This window comes from Pelophylax lessonae (assembly GCF_965119305.1).
Source record: "Pelophylax lessonae genome assembly, chromosome: 2".
Lineage (NCBI taxonomy): Eukaryota > Metazoa > Chordata > Amphibia > Anura > Ranidae > Pelophylax > Pelophylax lessonae.
In genome coordinates, this window is record NC_138769.1 from 329279082 (window position 1) to 329298593 (window position 19512).

Sequence of the window (19512 nt, forward strand, 5' to 3'; positions counted from 1 at the left end):
CCAGGACGCCCTATAGTGAGTGGCATCAATTCGGTGCACTCACGTCTAGGGGAGTATTTGGATAAATTCCTGCAACCCCTGGTACCTAAGGGGAGATCGTACCTTAGGGACAGTAAACAACTACTAAATGAAATTAAAAATGTAACCGTTACAGAAGAAGATTTTCTGGTAACTATTGATGTAAATTCCCTGTACACTAACATCATACAGAGTGATGGGTTAGATAGTATTGACTGGGCGTTGCACAAATACACTGACCTCAGACAAGCACAGATACACTTTATTCTTGAGGGCCTGCAAATGGCCATGAATTCCAACTACTTTTGGTATAAGGGGAAGTATTACGAACAAACCAAGGGCGTCGCGATGGGAGCCAAATATGCACCAAGTGTTGCAAACATCTTTATGCAGAAATGGGAGGAAGAACAGATTTTTAGTGTAGAAAGACCCAACTTGCAATACTATAAGAGATATATAGATGACATTATCCTGATTTGGCGAGGGGATAGTGAGAGTTTACAGACTTTCTTTGACGAAATTAGTGGAAACAGATATGGATTATCGTTCACAGGGAACTGGGACAAACAAAAAATATCCTATCTGGACCTAGAGCTGTTCAAACAAGATGGAAATATTTACAGCAAGACATTTTTCAAAAAGACCGACAAGAACGGCTACATACCAAAGAGGAGCTGTCACCATCCGCAATGGAATATCCCCAAGGGACAGTTGTTACGTATACGTAGGAACTGTAGTAATGCCCGGGATTATGACATACAAGCTGATCTACTCATAGAGAGATTTATTGAGAAGGGATACAACAAGAAGGAAATGAGAAACCTTAAGAAAATAGTGAGAGATATGAACAGGGAGGAACTCATAAGGGATAAAGATAAAAAAGAAAAAAAGAACAACTATGAACTTGCCTTTATCACCGGCTTCAATAGACAGCACAAAGAGGTCGAGAGAATAATCAAAAAACACTGGCCCATTCTTGCAGCAGATAAAACACTGAAGAAAATTTTACCAAGGAAACCTACCTTTATATACAGAAGAGCCCCAACTCTAAGAGACAGACTGGTGAAAAATGTGATTAACCCTCCAAAACGGATCACCCTTCCGACTAGCCTTAATGGTTTTTTCAGATGTAAGAAATGTCTACCGTGTAGAACGAACAAAAACAGCCGAGCTTTTTAGCATGTTTTTTGTATGATCACAATAAAGTTATGTTTTAGAATGCTAAAGGCTTGTAGCACACTCGGACTAATTAAATAGATCAGATATGATGAAGTATGGCCGTTCCCCTGCACATCCAGAATGAAGCTAGTGGCTGAGTAATATGGCTTCCGGAGAGGGAGTAGCAAGATGGCGGTGTTGTTCCGTCCCCTCCGTTGCCTGGATACGGGCGGCTATAAATATTCCGGGAGTATGCTATGTTGACGCCGCTCCAGTTGACGTCATTGTGACGAAACGCGTAGGGCGGAGTCTCTGACGTCAAACGTCACTTCCGGTTGTCGGCCGTGGAACGCGGAAGCCTCCCGGCGAACACGACTCTTCTGATCCTGATCTACTGTACGAGTGAGTCTACTACGCCGCTTTTGTATGACTGTATGTTTCAACAATTCACCATGGGGTATTTTTCCTTTTATGTGAGCACTCAGGTCACCCGCCGCTGACCTTTTGACTGCTCGCTTATCACGAAGAGGAATCTCCCCATACATCAGCATACAGGTTGTACTAATTATTTAGCGCCACCTAGTGGCCACTCGTGGAATTTCACCTATCCACTTTTTTCACCAAAAATATTTTTTTCCTTTTTTTTCACCTATGTTTACACATATGTACGTGGCACATTTATAGTTTATTTGGAAACTACTCACATATTTCCGGTTGTGGGTTTTTTGTCACGTCATCAGTTTACTTTATTTCCCGCATTTATTGGTTGATTTGAATAAATCTCTGTTCCTACTTTTTATCCACAATTTATTTTTAGATATTGCACCATTTGTGGGTCACTTTACCAATATATCCCCTTTCACGTCACAAGGGGCACTATATATGGTTGCTTTTATTTTATTTTATAGGTAGCGCCATCACCAATCTTCACATTTCTTTTAACACTTGCACCTTACACCTAAGGTTTGATTGGGGCAGCTTACACCTCTATCTTTGTTATCTCCCTCCCAAACATATAGTCCGTAGCGCTGGTCACATTTCTTTATTACTAGGAATAGATATTTGCTGACACAAAATGCTCATACATCTTGAGGGGGGGGGGGGTGCAGTTTGGCATGTTAGCCCTGGGCTCCAGATGATCTTGTACCGGTACTAATGTGAGCACTGCGGCTTACACATGAACATGTGAAATGTTAGACAGGGACAATTAAATATTTCCACAGGCTAGCTGGTAAGTGTACCGGGAAATTTTTGTTTGTTTGTGAGGTGCATTGCCCATCTATGTGCACCTTACTACATTGGCTAGTTATGGATTAGGGTAGTTGGCACTTGTTTGCAAAGCTTGTCAGCTGGATTTGTTGTGGGGACAGGCTGGATGCCTTCAGATGCCATTGTGCTCTTGGGCTGGGCACCAAATGTGTCCCTGTACCGAGTGGGCTTCCTCAAGGCGAACTTAAGCTATTCATTGCTAAATATGCTTCAATTTGGAGGGGCTGAGACAAGGGGTGGGCAGAAGGGAGGGCTTCCCTGGGCAATGTAATATTATGTGAGGTGGGGGGGTCACCACAATGAGATTGGCAGAGGATTTGTGTTGGAAGAGGGAGTTTTGGGGGGGGGGGGGGCTGCAGTGGGTAAGTATGGTTCTAGGAGGGGAAATTTGGGGGGGGGGAGTGCAAAGAGTGGTAATTTGTGTTGGGAGGGGGAAGAAGACTTGTGCTAGGTAGGGGGATTTGGGAAGAATTTGTGCGGGGAGGGGGGGATTTGATGTGTGTGTGTGTGTGGGGGGGGGGGGAGATGTGTATTAATAGGGGAAATTTTATGGGTAAAAGATTGTGCTCGGGGGTGAATTTTTTCTTTGGGGGGAGGCATTTGAGCTGGGAGGGGGGGATTTTGGGGATAGGGGGGAAAAAATTGTGCTGAGTTGGGGGATTTCAGCAGGGGGGGGTGTATTTGTACTGGGAGGAGGGAGAAGTTACGCATAGGGGTAAGCATGCATATTAGTGCTCAGTGTTTTTGTGGGGAGATTTTTGCTGACACATAATGCTTTTACATCCTGAAGGGGGAGGGGATTGCAGCTTGGTTCACCCTGGGCTCTAGATCTTGTACCGGTACTGACGTAAGCATTGTAGCTTACAAATATATTTGTAAATGTCTGCAACTAACCCTCTTTATTGTGAAATGTTAGACAGGGACAATTTGATATTTCCGCGGGCTAGCAAAGCTTATAGCTGGATTTGTTGTGGGGCCAGCTTGGATGCAGTCAGCTGCAATTCCGGTTCCATCTACCACTACCATCTCCACTGACTGACAATGCTACTGTCCAGGGATGGCTAATTTGCTCCTCCATAGATACAGAGGAGGAGTGAATATAGACACAAGGTTGGCCATAGACGGTTCAAATCTCTTTGTGATTTTGTATTGTCTCCAGCTCTGGGTGGTAATTGACTATCAGTTACATCAGTTGTCTTTCTTGAATATGGTTCAAACATTTTTTGCCTGAAGAATAAAATTATTTTCCAGCCTGTCTCTTCCTCTCTGGCTCCACCCAACTCTTATTCTCCATATGTGGTCTTATGGATCATTTATATTGTCCCTATCTCCTTATCACCCTCAGTAGAGGCATACAAATAATGTATTACCTATATCTAATTAAGATAGTGTGATTTTAGACCTTAATACACAAATACAAGATACATTAACACATTTATTATTATAAAGCATTGATTATTTGTAAAAAAAAAAAAAAAGAGAATTCAGTTATACAATTTCTTCTTAGGGGGTACTCCAATAGTCTGGTGGATTTCTCCTGTGATTTCATCCTGCTGGCAGCCTGAAAGATATAAAAAATACCATCATTGATAGCAAGTATGCGGACAGTGATGAAGAAAGGTAAGTTATTTACTCCACACAAAGTAGACCTTTGGCAGACCGCCAAACCTCATCTCAATCAATGTAGAGATCACACTGGATATCAGCACACTGAAAAGATTTATTGAGGATGTACAATGAGATAAACAGCAATTGCACTCCTTATCAACCATAAAAGCAGAACTAAACTCTCAAAACCAACATTAACTATTTTAAGTCCTTATGCTGCTAGCATTAGTAATGTAGCACCCTTCTCTAGTTAGGCTGCTAGCAGTGGCAGCTGGTGCTCAATAATTGAGGGGGGGGGGGGGGGGGGAGAGGGCAAACCAACAACACCACCCCCTCGAGAGACGGACACAAATGCGGGGAACACCTCAGCCTCTTGGGCTAAGCACTAGAGCAACAAGCTAGAAAGGTATCTTACATTTGTTTGTTTGTTTATTTTATTTTTTATTTCTGCAGTTGCCTAGGCCAAAATTATGTCATCCATCCCAGGAGTCTTCATTTTTTTTTTTTTCCATCTGGATGAGGGGCATCTAAGCACAACCTCATGCCTGCATGTCTAAGCTATGGGCAGATGGATTCTAGTGAGTAAATGCTATATGATGCATCTACCCTTATTTAAGATGGCTGCAGCTTGAAATGCCAGGGGAGTGTTTTGCAAAGTGATTTCTCAATAAAATCAAACATTACTAATGAATTAAACAGCATTTTCAGTTTGTGGTGCTCAGAGAGTTTTATTCCACTTTAGAGTACTGAACTAAAGATAGTGCAACAATAAATCACCTCAGTAACTGGAAGTTTAAAGTGGAACTTTACTCACCTAAATAAATATTTGTGAACAGGCAGATGTTTATTGCAGAAGAGACGTGCGATGGGGTTGATTTACTAAAATTGGAGAGTGCAAAATCTGATGTGGCTCTGCATGGTAGGCAATCAGCTTTTAACTTAATTTTGTTCATTTAAAGTGATACCAAAGTTTCAATTTTTTTTTTATAGTTAAAAATAGCAAACTTGTTATACTTACCTGCTCTGTGCAGTGGTTTTGCACAGAGCAGCCCAGATCTTCCTCTTCTCGATCCCTCTCTGGTGCTCCTGGCCCCTCCCTCCAGTTGAGTGCCCCCACAGCAAGCAGCTTGCTATGGGGGCTTCCAAGCCGAGCCACAGCTCCCTGTGTCCATTCAGACACGGAGTCGCAACCTGTCCCTGCCTACTTTCTCTCTTCATTGGCTGACTGACTTTGATTGACAGCAGCGGGAGCCCATGGCGCAAAGCTGCTATCTCAGCCAATGAGGAGGGGAGTCCCGGGCAAGCGAGACACTCCTGCAACCTTGCTGGATCTAGATGGACCTCAGGTAAGTATTAGGGGGGCTGAGGGGAGGCTGCTGCACACAGAAGGCTTTTTATCTTAATGCATAGAGTGCATAAGGATAAAAAAAACTTCTGCCTTTACAACCACTTTAAGCTTTGACCAAAAAAACCTGGAAGCTGATTGTTTTCAAAGCTGCACCAGATTTTGCACTCTCCAGTTTTATTAAATTAACCCCTATGTCTCTTCTGCATTAAAGCAGTCATACCTGCTTGTTTTCAATGTACTCTGAGCTGCACACCCGCAGCTTAGTGTACAATTAAACGAGATTAAATAATGCCTTTCCAGCCTGGCCTATCAAAATGGCTAAAGATCAGTACCCAGAAGAAAATCAGTGAACATGCCAGTGGTTGGTGATGGACTGCATTGTTGGGAGTGGAGGTGACTATAGTTCACATTTAAAGGTCCTGGGCCAGAAAGATGTCAAACAGTACATCCCAGTGCCGAGACAAGATCCTCTGACATCCAAGATGAGGATGCCACACAATGGTACACACAATGAGAACATCAGATGAATGATCATCTATTTTTTTTTTTTTGCATGCTAGTCTAATTTAAAAAAGGATTAGGTTACTGGAGTTACGAAAATTCTCGTAAGACAAAATACAGCTACATGTGATGATGTAATGTATTGTAATGTATTCTTTCATTTCTGAGCATGCGAGGTCTTGCAAACATAGAAAGAGCTGGCAACACTGTAATCCTTTGAAATATAAGGAAAAAAGAGAGAAAGGAACCCCAATGAGACTTTAGAGGCAGCAAGTAGTAAAAAAAAAAAAAAAAGTATAGATAAAAAATCACAAGATTTATTAGTACAAATTGGTAAAAGGGATAAACATCACAGTACATTTAAGAACAATGAATAAATCATCACATGGTTTGTAAATAGCTAATATCATCCACTTGAGACCAGAACCCAAACTGGATCTCATGGGTAAAGAGACCCAAAGAGATATGAGGGTCTCACAAGATTCAACATGTTTCGGAATATAGAAAAATAGAACATTTGAAACATGTTGGGAATCTTGTGAGAATCTCATTTCCGTTCGGGTCTCTTTACCCATGAGATCCAGTTTGGGTTCTGGTCTCAAGTGGAAGATATTAGCTATTTACAAACCATGTGATGATTTAATCATTGTTCTTAAATGTACTGTGATGTTTATCACTTTTACCAATTTGTACTAATAAATCTTGTGATTTTTTATCTATATTTTTTTTATTACTTGCTGCCTTTAAAGTCCCATTGGGGTTCCTTTCTCTCTTTTTTCCTTACATTATATATAGGGATGTGGCAGAGAGTCTTTGACTCATAATTGCACTGAGCCTGTAGTTTTTCTTCATTTACGTAATCCTTTGAAATGTCCTTTATTTGGTTACATCAGAGTGACAATTAAATAATAGCATTGACGTGTTTCGGCAGAGAGCCTTAGTCGTAGTTTCGACTAAGGCTCTCTGCTGAAACGCGTCAGTGCTATTATTTTATTGTTACTCTGATGTAACCAAATAAAGGACATTTCAAAGGATTACAGTGTTGCCTGCTCTTTCTAGGTTTGTATGCTGATTTAGTATGCAAGGACACACGGAGTCATGGCACCTGGGAGAGGAACTCATGCTTGAACTGGGTTACCCCTGTGGAGAGCGCTGCTTCCATCTCTATTTTCCACATGCGAGGTCTTGGTCACTTGATTTTCTTACGGACAGATACTGTACTGATTAAATGAAGGTACTAGGCTTAACGCTGAAATCTGGGCAACACAAATATGGTTTAAATACAAATTCCAACAATATTGCTAATGAAATCTCAGTGTTCTTTTATTGTCTTTCCGATCTGTGCAGTAATCCAACATGAAACATCTCCCGTATTTTGCTACTGTACTGTGGTTTCTTATAATTTAGGCTGATCACTGCTGCTCTCTATCTGTGTGAAAGTTGATTGGTCTTTTATCTGCACCCCAACTGTAGTAGGTTGACATTCAAGGAATTGAGGTTCGTTTTTAAAGACTTACCACGTAGCTTAACGACGATAACGTTTAATTTCCCGAGTCATTCTACACACCTCACACCATCCACAGAAAAGCATCATAAGGGCATCATTGCATACAGTACCCTAAAAGAGGTAAACACAGTAATATTTAGCTAGTAGACATGTGCAGAATGGAAAGATTTGTTATGGTATTAATTTTGTTTAATTGATTCCATTTGGAATTTATTTAGTTTATTTTTGTTGCGTTTATTACTTTTCTAACGAATTCCAAATTTTCGTAATGATTCGAATTCGGATTTATCGAAAAATTATCGACCGATCTGTGTGAAGAATAGCTGGTTGTTAAGGAAAGGGCTGGAAAGCTGGCCGCCGCGTCTTTAACAACCGATGACTTATCAGCTGTCAGCATTTGAACCGAAAATTAATTGCACATGTCTATTAGCCAGCTAGAGCACATAAATGTATTCCTCTGGCTTAGGAAATTGTATATGATTTGTACATATTTAAAGATTACAGTGTCATTAAACCCACATCAATAAAAACCATCCATAATTAGATTTATACTCACTCAGTCTCTATGGGATTTGTTTTCTGTATTCTGCAAAAAACCTGATTGATCCTGCTATTCTCTATCCCCCCCTCCTGTCAATGTCCCCACAGCAGTTGGGCAATTTTGCAGAGCAGTGGTGGCAGCTAGTGCACATGCTCAGTTTTCAATAGATTTTCTACTATGAGCATTTCCTTCTTGATCACATCTGAGCAGATCATAGAGTCACACAATGTGAGTGTGTACACAGTGGTAAATGACAGCCCACTCGCTCCCTCCGCCTCCATGCCCACTAAACAGCTAAATGCAATGGGGTGGGGAAGCTTCACCTCCCTGTTATTCTGAGACACAGGCTGGGACTGGCAGAAATCTGCCCACACTATGTAATTGCCAAGAAATACAAATTTCATGTCAAATATATATTTGTATGACAATTTAACCACTTGAACTCCAGAAAGGTTCTACCTCCTTTATGACCAGGGCATTTTTTGCTATTCAGCACTGTACTACTTTAACTGGCAATTGCAAAATACTGTCCCGAAATAGAATTTATATATTTTTTTTTTCACAAAAAAATAGAGCTTTCTTGTGGTGGTAATCACCAATGGGTTTTTTGAAGTTGACATTTTTTGTCACAATTTTTTGGGAAAATTAAAAATGTAATTTTTTTTTTCAATTTTTTTTTTTTTTTTTATATATACTATCACTGTCCCAGTACAGTGTCATTATATGACTGGTGTAGTGGTGATCAGGGATTCTGACTGGTAAGAGTATGTAAAAAAAAAAAAAAATTTCTTATTCCATTATCCATTATTTTAAACATTTTTTTTTATCTTTTTTTACATTTTTTTCTACTGTCATCAGAGTAATTAAGTGCCACCATAATGGAGGGGGGGGGGGGTAATCAGGTTTTTTTTTTTTTTTTTTTTTACATTATGATTGCTTGTTACAGTGATGATCACTGTAACAGCAATTGTTTGAACTCATAAATGGCTTTTGTTCATGACTCATTGTTTACTATGGTGATGCTGTGGTTGGTTCAGAGCTATCATATGGTACAGGGTGCTGTGATTGGCCCAGGTACCATGTGATCACTGGTGACGAATCACAAATCACACACAGTAGTAAAAATGATGTCATGAATGGATTGCATTCATGACTGTTGTTTACTAGGTGACATATAATCACACAGCAACCACGTGGTATCTGGGCCGATTACAGTGACCCGATACTGAGCACCACAATCCCGTGTCTGGTTGACACAGCAGTTGCAGACCGCGCCACTGAATGCCCCCGGGGGTGCATGCAGTGCACATGGGCAGAGGGATGTAATGGTACGTCGCTGTGCCAGTAAAATGACTGTTGGCTGGTCAGCAAGTGGTTAAAATAAGTTATTGATATTATTTATTTTTACTGTTTTTTTTTTTTTATTTGAACATGTGACTCGAAACTCCTCCTGCCACTGTTTCCCTACAGACAGGCTGGGAAAGAGCAGGGTCATGTGACAGGAAAAAAGGTACTTGATGTTTTTTTTTTTTTAATGAACAAAAGTAAATTAAACAGTGTGTCTTTAATATCACTTTAGTTATAAACAGGGCTGCCTGGAGTTAAACTACTTCGTAAAGCCAAACTTAAAGCAAAAATGAAATGGAAATAGTGCATTGTGCATCAGTTACCTTACTTCTCAGTCCTGATTAAAGTCCTGGTTACAAACCCCTATTCCTAAGCCATTCTCGAGTGGTATGGATCAAAGTCTCAGTTTTTCTGTATGAGCCAAGCTAATTTTCTACCCAGGGACCAGACATTTTTCCCTGCTTCTTATCTTCTTGGACACTGGTCCCTTTACTGTCCTTTGAGATCTCCTGTCTTGCTTCCACCGATAACAGGTGTCCACATCAATTATGCAATGATGTGGACACCCGAAGGAGGACCCCAGGAAGTAAACTGAGCACCCTTACACATAATGTAACTAGAGTTAACTGAAATTTCATTGGTGAAAGTTGCAGTGGCACTGCAAATTTCATCACTGTTCTTTGTGTGGCCTATATGGATCGAATTGGCCAAAATACTTACACGAATGCCATAAGTCAAGCGCATGTGTGTTCGCATTGCAGTCATCCCTCCTGGGACCATGGGCAAACAGCAGCTTTCACCATATTTATCAGCCGCATAACATGCTAAGCATGTTGGAAAACAGAATCCAAAGAGACCTGAAACAGAAATATATGATAATTATGTTAGTATGCTGTATTGTGTGTGGAAAGTTGCCCCTGGGTCTTGTATCAACAGTAACCGTTGTTTGTGGTGGCTGACTAAGGAAGCCCATAGATCATGGATCTTCAAACTACGGCCCTCCAGCTGTTGCAGAACTACATCCCATGAGGCATTGTAAAACTCTGAGATTCACAGACATGACTAGGCATGATGGGAACTGTAGTTCCTGAACAACTGGAGGGCCATAGTTTGGAGACCCCCGTCCTAGATGATGATTAGATTTTCTTTCCTTCCACCACCACAGGTGGTCCTTTGAACATGGGCCTGTCTAGGTGCAGTACACCCTTTCTGGTGTTTTAGTGTGCCTGGGATGGTCAGGTGAAGCATTTAACCTCCTGCCTGCAGCCTGTCAAAGTCTAAGGCAGGCTGCAGCTGGACAGGGCTGAACGCTGTACTGGGTGGTAGTGGGCCCTGTTTGTTCAGGGATGAAAGTCTGCAATGTAGGTTTTCTGTATTCCAGACCTGCGTCCCTGAACACATTGTACCAAATGGTACTAGCATTTAGGGTCCCGAGTTTAGACCCCCCCCCCCCAACTGCAACCTGCCATAGACTTTTACAGACTGCAGACAGTGGGGCTGAAGGGTGCACCTGTCCCCCCCAGGAGCTCTAAAATGCCACGAGGGATGCACTTTACCTAGACAGCCCTTTGTACAAGGGACATTAAAGCCTAGCTCCAGCTTTGCTATCACTTTAACCACTTAAGCCCCGGAAGATTTTACCCCCTTCCTGACCAGGGGGTATTTTGCGATTCGGCACTGACTTTAACGGACAATTGCGCGGTCGTGCGACGCTGTACCTAAACGAATTTGACGTCCTTTTTTTCCCACAAACAGAGCTTTCTTTTGGTGGTATTTGATCACCTGTGCGATTTTTTGATCACGCGCTATAAACAAAAAAAGAGCGTAAATTTTGCAAAAATAACAATATTTTTCACATTTTTTTATATGAAATTCCCAAAAAAAGAAAAGTAAAAATCAAAATTTTTTAACATTTTCGGCCAATTTGTTTTATGCTACATATGTTTGGTAAAAAAAATCGCAAAAAGCGTATTTTGATTGGTTTGCGCAAAAGTTATCGCGTTTAATAACAAAGGGAAAGATTTTTGTCATTTTTGTTGTTTTTTTTTTTAACGCGTAATGGCGGCGATCTGCGATTTTTTTTGCGGTACTGCGACATTGCGGCGGACAGATCGGACCCTTGACTGATATTTTTGACACTTTTGGGGTTACCAGTGACATTTCTACAGTAATCAGTGCTATATATATGCACTGTTACTGTAAAAATACACTGGCAGTGAAGGGGTTAACTTTATTTGAGAGGGAGGGGCTGTGTGTGTCCCTAGGGGCGTGATTCTAACTGTGATTGGCTGTGGCTTGAGGTGTAGTTACACTGATCAATGGTTCTACATAGTAGATTTGTATGATCAGTGTCTCTACACAGGGAGAACTGACAGGCAGCTTGTTTACACAAGCTGCCTGCCTTTCTCCCTCTCCCCCGACGATCGCAGAGTGACCGGCGGACATCGAGCAGCCGGCGGCGCACGCTCGCTCCCCAGACCCTCCCAGGCTAGTGACGTACCGATACGTCACTCTGCCTGTGAGGGGCTGACCGCCGCAGTATATAGTCGTGCGGCGGTCGGCAAGTGGTTAAGTGCAATTGCCATCAGCGTTGTAAGGCACTATGTTCCGGCAGAGGTATGGGAACTCCCCCTACCGTTCCTGGAACAAAATCAAACTGCTCAGCCATTCACAAGAAGCCTTGTATTTTACCAATAAATACAATGTTTTTTTTTGATTGGCTGAAGCAGAGAGGCAGGTGGATGATGTAACGATCTCTACCATAGCCAAAAAGATAAAGCCTTGTATTCTGAAGAACTGTGTTCTGAATAGACAAGCTGTCTGCTCAGCTCTACCCCAACCCCCCCTTTTTGACACAAATTTACTGTATCTCATGTGCTGGGAAACTTCTCAGAAGTGACTCATGCTGATAAATAGAGGAAGGAAGCACCATCGAAATGACAGTTATGCTGGCCATACACTAGACGAAAAATCAGCCGGAATGCAGCCATTTGGACAGTTCGCCAGATAATTGGCACAAATCAGTTATCGATTGTGATGTTTTGGGCCCAAAAAACAAAGGACAAGTGTGGGATTTTCTCTCGAACGAACGATAAATTGAAAGATTAATGTGTTTCTTGTCCAAACTGTTTGGACTAGATATATGTGACAAAACGAACAAAAAACAGATTCAAATATGTTCTCTAAACGATTTATTGGTCATTACATGATGGCAATATCGTTTGCTCTCATGGCCGAGTGTTCATTTTTCGAAAATTAGTTTGAACGATTTTTCGTATAGTGTATGGCCAGCATTAGAGAGATAAGTCAACACTACAGATACATGTGCTTTGCTCAGATTCCATGACTGAGATTTACAACCACTTTAAAGGCAGCTGGATTTTTTTTTAGTTGCTTTAACAAAGGATTTGTAGTGTATGTGTGTGGGCAATTCTGCCCCATGCCAAAAAAAATATACATCAACTTGCAAATGTATGATCAGGGGCTGACTGGCAACTTTCGACCCAGGGGGCAAGTACAATCCAGAGGCCCATGGTGCAGTGACTCGGACCCCCTCCCACTCTCCCTCTTCCCGGCCTCCTTCTGACCCCCATTTCATGCTGAAGCTCCACTCCAGGTACTCTCAACCCACCGGTCGAATCCAGGTTCCCAACCTGGCAAGCAGGGGGTGGTTGAGGGGAGCTGGGACATGGAACCAGCTTCTGCTCAGAACCAGTTTACACCATTCATGCTGGGGGGGGGGGGGGGGGGGCTGCGCTCTGTCCTTGTCTTCATCCTGCACTCAGTAGGTCAGCAGCGGGGACTTTTTACTTCTCTTCACCAGGAATAATTTAGGCATGTCTGTAGCAGAAGAGTGGCCCAGGGGGCAATTGCCCCCCTCCCCCCTGGCCCAGTCCTCCCCTGCATATGATTGTGTTTTGCAGCAGTTTTGCAACTAAACACATCTAAGAAGTAATAAGGGTCAATTTTTTTTATTGGCTCAATGCTTTATTTAATTAGCCTGCCATGACAAAAGTATAGGACTTTGCATTGCTGACTTCCTTCTGAAAATGCTACTTGCCTAGCGGCTATGCTGACTGGTTTCAATGCTTTCCCTGCTCAGAACAACTAGCCTGGGTTCTCAGTTAGCATCAGCTTACACTACTTGTAATAAATATAGTAGACCAAGGATCCTCAAACGACAGCCCTCCAGCTGTTGCGGAACTACACATCCCATTAGGCATTGGAAAACTCTGACAGTTTTCACAGACAAAAAACACAGACATGACTAGGCACGATGGGTAATTGTAGTTCCTGAACAACTGGAGGGCCATAGCTTGAAGACCCCTGTAATAGACCAATCACTCGCATGTAAGCGCTTCATGAGCAATTACCTGCGAGTGGGCTTGATTAACTGCGATAGCCGGCAGCCTTCTAGTGCTTTCAATTGGGCTGCCTACTCACAGCTAATTGTGGGAACTGGGGTTCTCTCATGTAATCAGAGGAATGGTGCATTCGCAGGTGGGAATACCCCCTTATTGTTGTCTTTCACTTCCTGTCCTGATGACAGAAGATAAAGAGTGGAAATCCCATTATTCGCACTTATCACTTGAAAAGGTAAAGGGGAACCTCCAACAGCGCACCTGTGCCAGCTACAATTGTCAAATATGGGATTTCCTTTACATTCTAGATTGTCCTGACTAAAGGAAAACCTCCTTTACACAAGTACAGACTGCAGTGAAAACCTCTTCCCCAGTTTTTTCAAAATTAAAATATTGATTGGTGTTCAACTTTGTTCTGTTGGTTCCTACATTACCACAGGACACAAAGCAATGACACAGAGATCGGCGAACTGAACCACAGTGCGCAATAGGGGACCACCGAATCAACATTAATAGGAGTGTTGGATTTTTGGGATCCTCAAGCACTGGTACTTTTCCACTAATACAGAGATAGTGGAGCAGACAGCAGAAGCGGTGAGTATTCAGTGTTTTCTTTCCCTTTATTAGAAGGTTGCATTTTAGCAAAAGAGTCATTTTAGAGCAGATTTTTAAAAAATATAAAAAAAAAATATTTAAAAAAATGTTTACTACAGTTTTGTATTTATTAAACTATCCTTAAAGCTTATCTATGGTCAAGATTTAAAATCCTATATTAATTCTTCATTTTATTTCAGTTATTTGTAGCCTACTCCTGGAAATATGAACAATCTTAAAGTTCATAAACTTACTTTGTGAAGATCCCCTCACATTTACTTCCCTTAATTCTGTGACACATATTCACTATGTTGTGCACGTAAGCACTGTTGTCACGCATTTCACAGCAACATCATCAGCAGTAACCAGCACGGGTTTACAAATGGGCGTTCTTGTCAAACCAATCTCTAACATTCTACGAGGAGGTGAGCTGTGAGCTAGATAGGGGCAGACCAGTGGATGTGGTGTACTTAGATTTCGCTAAGGCGTTTGATACAGTTCCCCATAAGTGCTTAATTTATAAAATAAGGTCTGTAGGTATCGACAGCAGGGTTTGCTCTTGGATACGGAACTGGCTAAAAGGGCGTGTCCAAAGGGTGGTAATAAACAGCGCATACTCAGACTGGTCTGAGGGGGCAAGCGGGGTGCCCCAAGGCTCAGTCCTGGGACCAACCTTGTTCAATTTATTCATAAACAGCATTGAGGACGGGATCAGTAGTTCGATATCAGTTTTTGCAGATGACACAAAATTAGGCAGGGCAATAACTGCACAGCATGAAGCAGATATCCTACAGGATGACCTGGACAAAATAACGGAATGGGCAACGACTTGGCAAATGAGGTTTAATGTGGAGAAGTGTAAGGTTTTGCACTTGGGGACTAGAAACATAAAAGCACAATACACTTTAGGAGGGGAACCTTTGGGGGAATCAAAAATGGAGAAAGATCTGGGAGTCTTGGTTGATGATAGATTAGGCAATAGCATGCAATGTCAAGCGGCAGCTGCCAAAGCTGGCAGAATATTAGCATGCATAAAGAAAGGTATGTATTCCAGAGATAAGTCTATAATCCTTCCACTTTATAAAACTCTGGAGTATTCTGTCCAGTTCTGGTCCCCGGTCCTCAGGAGGGATGTGTTGGAGCTGGAGAGAGTCCAGAGAAGGGCAACTAAACTAATTAGGGGATTGGAGGACCTTAATTATGAAGAGCGTCTGCAATCGCTTGATTTATTCTCCCTGGAGAAGAGACGCCTGAGGGGGGACATGATAGCAATTTTTAAATATCTCAATGGGGATCTCAGCTTAGAAAATAAGCTGTTCAGTCGAAGGGATTGCATGAGGACTCGAGGGCATACAATGCGATTAGAGGAGAAGCGTTTTAACCTCAGGCAACGTGGGGGGTTCTTTACTGTTAGGGCTACAAGATTGTGGAATTCTCTACCACAAGAGGTGGTTTCTGCGGGTAGTATGGTGGCTTTCAAAAGACTCTTAGACGTACATCTCAAGGATCAGAACATTCAGGGCTATGTGAGATGATTACAGCCACACACACCTACACAGGTTGAACTGGATGGACTATTGTCTTTATTCAACCTCACCTACTATGTAACTATGTAACTATGTAACTATGTAACAGAGTCTACCTTCTGAGCAACAAGTTGCAGAGGCGGAGTGAGTATAGGAATCACATCTTCCAGGCAGCAAGGTACCATGGGATATGTTGTCCTTAGAAACTGAAGGTAAACAGCAGAGGAGAAGCTGCAAAGCATGCAGGGAACCCAGAAAGTTGTGACAAGAGATAGCCATCAGATAGGCAGAACTCACAACATGAAAGGAGATTTTTTAAAGTAAGCTTATATTGGATTGTCAAAAATAATAGTTGTTTGCATTGCTTTTTACGATGATGATGTTCTAAAATGAAACCGTATGCTGTGACCATGGATTTGCTTTAATGTATTCTTAACCACTTTACTACCAGTCACGTAACCTCTATGTCATCAGACTTTGCGGGGTTATACCGGGATGATGCCTCTAGCTAGAGGCATCATCCCGGTACCGTTGTTTGAAGCCGACGGTCGGCTTTCCGTCGGTAACGATCGATGCGGCTCGGGAGCCGCTCGATCGTTACCCGGGGGGGCGGGAGGGGACGTCCCCCCCCTCCCGCCGCCTTCCGCGGCTTTGCTCGGGGCTACCGTCCCACCGGGAGCCCCGAGCACCCAGCCGGCACGTCCGCCGGCTGGATGGAGTCCCGATGAATGCCGGAAACGGCATCGATCGGGTCTCCGATGACGTAACCCGGAGGCGGCGTCCATGACGTCACGTCCGGGTTACTGTGCTGCAAAAGGCGGCAGATTTGAAAAACGGCTGTATGCAAAAATGCCGTTTTCGGCGTTTTGCATACAGGGAAGTGTAGTGGAGGGGTCTAGGGTCTTTTAGACCCTCGATCCCTCCATAAAGAGTACCTGTCACGACATATTGCTGTCACCAGGGATGTTTACATTGCTTGTGACAGCAATAAAAGTGATCAGATTTTTTTTTTTTTAAAAACCTGTAATAAAGTTTAAAAAAAAAGAAAAAATAAATAGGAAAAAAAAAAAAAAAAAAATTTAGCCGTCCCCGTCACCGTTAGCTCGCGCACAAAAAAAAACGTATACGCAAGTCGAGCCGCAAATGAAATCGCTGTTCAAACCACACATGTGAGGTATCGCCGCGATCGCCAGAGCGTGGGCAATAATTAAAAAAAAAGAGCTACACTCTAACTCTAAACTGGTAACCGTTAAATAAATTTAAAGCGTCGCAGATTGAGATCTCTATTGACCGTAGTTTGTCGCCATCCCACGGGGGGGCGCAATTTTAAACCGTAACATGTTTGGTATCTATTTACTCGGCGTGACATCATCTTTCACAATATACAAAAAAAATGGGCTAACTTTACTGTTTAGTATTTTTTAAATGCAGTGAAATGTGATTTTTCAAATTTTTTCCAAAAAAATGGCGTTTTAAAGACCGCTGCGCAAATACCGCGTGACAAAAAATTTTGCAATGACCGACATTTTATTCTCCAGAGTCTTTGCTAAAAAAATATATATAATGTTTGGGGGTTCTAAGTAGTTTTCTAGGAAAAAATACTGGTTTTAACTTGTGAACAAAAAGTGTCCGAAATAGGGCTGGGGCTAAAGTGGTTAAAGCAGCAAGGTAGTTGGAGCCCAGCACTCTAAACCAATAAGGGTTCTTCTGCTTTGCACAGTGCATCATTTAATAGAATTGCAGAAATGTAAAAACAGCGGCAATCTCGATAGTGTTGTGCTGCTCCATCATGTCTGAGTGCATTATAGTGTACAAGGCAAACAAGGACCTACCTGTGCTGCCTGGCATATTCTCATAGCAACATGTAGCTCAGAGGATGTTTACCTAACAACTGTTGGCTAAAGATGTCTGATGAGATCCAGAAGTACCCAAAGGCATCTTGACAATTGCCCAGTTACACAGAAAATATCATGACTAAACTCTGAAGAAGGGATGTCCCCAAGACAGGTTAGATTTGGCATTATGGTCAGATGACATCGTCCCACGGCTGGAGTTGTTATTTGATAGGCCTGTTCCATGCTATATTTGCTATATTTGTAAGTATGCTTTGGGCTTTTTGATTTAATGAAAGGTGGTGGTCGTAATACACAAGGTGTTTGCGCCCTCCTATGTGTTTTTACAGTTACCTCCCAGATTTCCATGTCTGGGGAGGGCTGCATCATGTGTAGCATTACAAGCTGTGACACCTTTGGATGTAACACCGTCTGAGTGCTGGATTGTTTGACTATTTTTGAAGATATTACCAACTGGCTGATGAAGTCCAAAAATACCCAAAGGCATCCTGACAATTGCCCAGTCACATAGAAAACATCACAATACGATTGACCACCTAACATATACAGGTACATTATATTTCATGTTAAATTATTACCCAGAGAATATGTTAATTATTGTCACTAATCAGAAATTTTAAATTATTCTGATTATGATTATGATAAAGTGTAGAGAGAGATTCTCTGATTGGTTGCATAACTTAACTGACATATATTGTGATAACATACATTTTTTTAAAATTCTGTTATAATTTTAGCAACCAAACAGTAACACAAAAAAAATAAGTTTGAGATATTTTAGCTCACACAAACATCCTACAAAAACCTTTTTAGTTATTTTCTATATATTAGATTTCTGTGTTTCTATATATTTGGTAAAACAATAAAGAAAAGTTGTATTCATACTTACAAATGCCACAGTCCGAGAAACAGTCACAGAGCTGACTGTTCCACTCACCAGTTGGAGACATGGCTGCATAGGTGCCATATCCAGGCTGCTGGCTGATCACTGGCACTGCCATGGTGTCTCTAGTATAAAAGTACAAAAATTGTGAGCTCCATATTGCTCCCACATAACCATTCACGAATTTAGAAGCACATTTGCAAGTACAATAGAGCAGAGAAACACCTACTATTCAGAGGACTGGAGATTCTGAGCCTGTTAATAAGAAACAGCACTAATTAAAGTCTAGAAAAGGAGAAGTTAATAAGATTACGAAATGAGAAAGCAGTATTTCATGTAGATTGCTAAACTTTACCACATGTGGTAACCCTCTGGTTTCCTCCTGCAAACTATAATCAAAAAGATGCACGTGCCTTTGTATCTATTAAACTGCACTTCCAATAATGTTGTGTACCTCATCCAATGCAAAAGATGTAGCAAGGGATCCTATGTAGGCGAAAAAGGACAGAAGTTGCAAGCGATGATGAATTTGCACAGATCATCAAGGAACATAAAGAAGATAGTTTCTGCACACCAGTGGGACATCATTTCTCACAACCGGACCACACAATAGAAGACCTCAACGTTTTAGCTCTTAAAGCGGAGGTCTGATTTGTCTGCCCCAATGTCGCAGTCCCGCAAAAAAAAATCGCAGATCGCCGCCATTACTAGTTAAAAAAAAAATAAAAATGACATAAATCTTTCCCGTAGTTAGTAAACGCAATAACTTTTGCGCAAACCAATCAAAATACGCTTATTGTGATTTTTTTTTACCATAAATATGTAGCAGAAAACAAATTGGCCTAAAATGTTAAAAAATTTAGATTTTTACATTTTTTTTTTTGAGATTTTCATATAAAAAAATGTGAAAAATATTGTTATCTTTTTAAAATTGACGCTATTTTTTTGCTTATAGCGCAATAAATAAAAATTGCACAGGTGATCAAATACCACCAAAA

At 41.6% G+C, this 19512-nt stretch overlaps 1 protein-coding gene across 1 annotated transcript; it reads right to left on the reverse strand.

The window, feature by feature from the left end:
* Window positions 1-3899: 3899 nt before the first annotated feature.
* Window positions 3900-18742, reverse strand: LOC309545472 (cornifelin homolog). Its single transcript, XM_082244681.1, has 4 exons — window positions 18521-18742; window positions 10018-10154; window positions 7420-7520; window positions 3900-4006 (listed from the first exon to the last, which is right to left on the reverse strand). Exons 1-3 carry the CDS (start codon window positions 18630-18632, stop codon window positions 7428-7430), a joined length of 342 nt encoding a protein of 113 aa, XP_082100807.1. The 5' UTR covers window positions 18633-18742; the 3' UTR covers window positions 3900-4006; window positions 7420-7427.
* Window positions 18743-19512: the final 770 nt, after the last annotated feature.

Bases quoted from the DNA above. Each gene is read 5' to 3' on its own strand.
- LOC309545472 (XM_082244681.1), bottom strand. From the start codon at position 18,632: ATGGCAGTGCCAGTGATCAGCCAGCAGCCTGGATATGGCACCTATGCA. The intron at 10,155-18,520 runs GTAAGTATGAAT...TTTCTGTTTCAG, and splicing joins TTTCTCGGACTGTGGCATTT to GTCTCTTTGGATTCTGTTTT. The intron at 7,521-10,017 runs GTAAGTATTTTG...TACCTCTTTTAG, and splicing joins GCTTGACTTATGGCATTCGT to GGTACTGTATGCAATGATGC.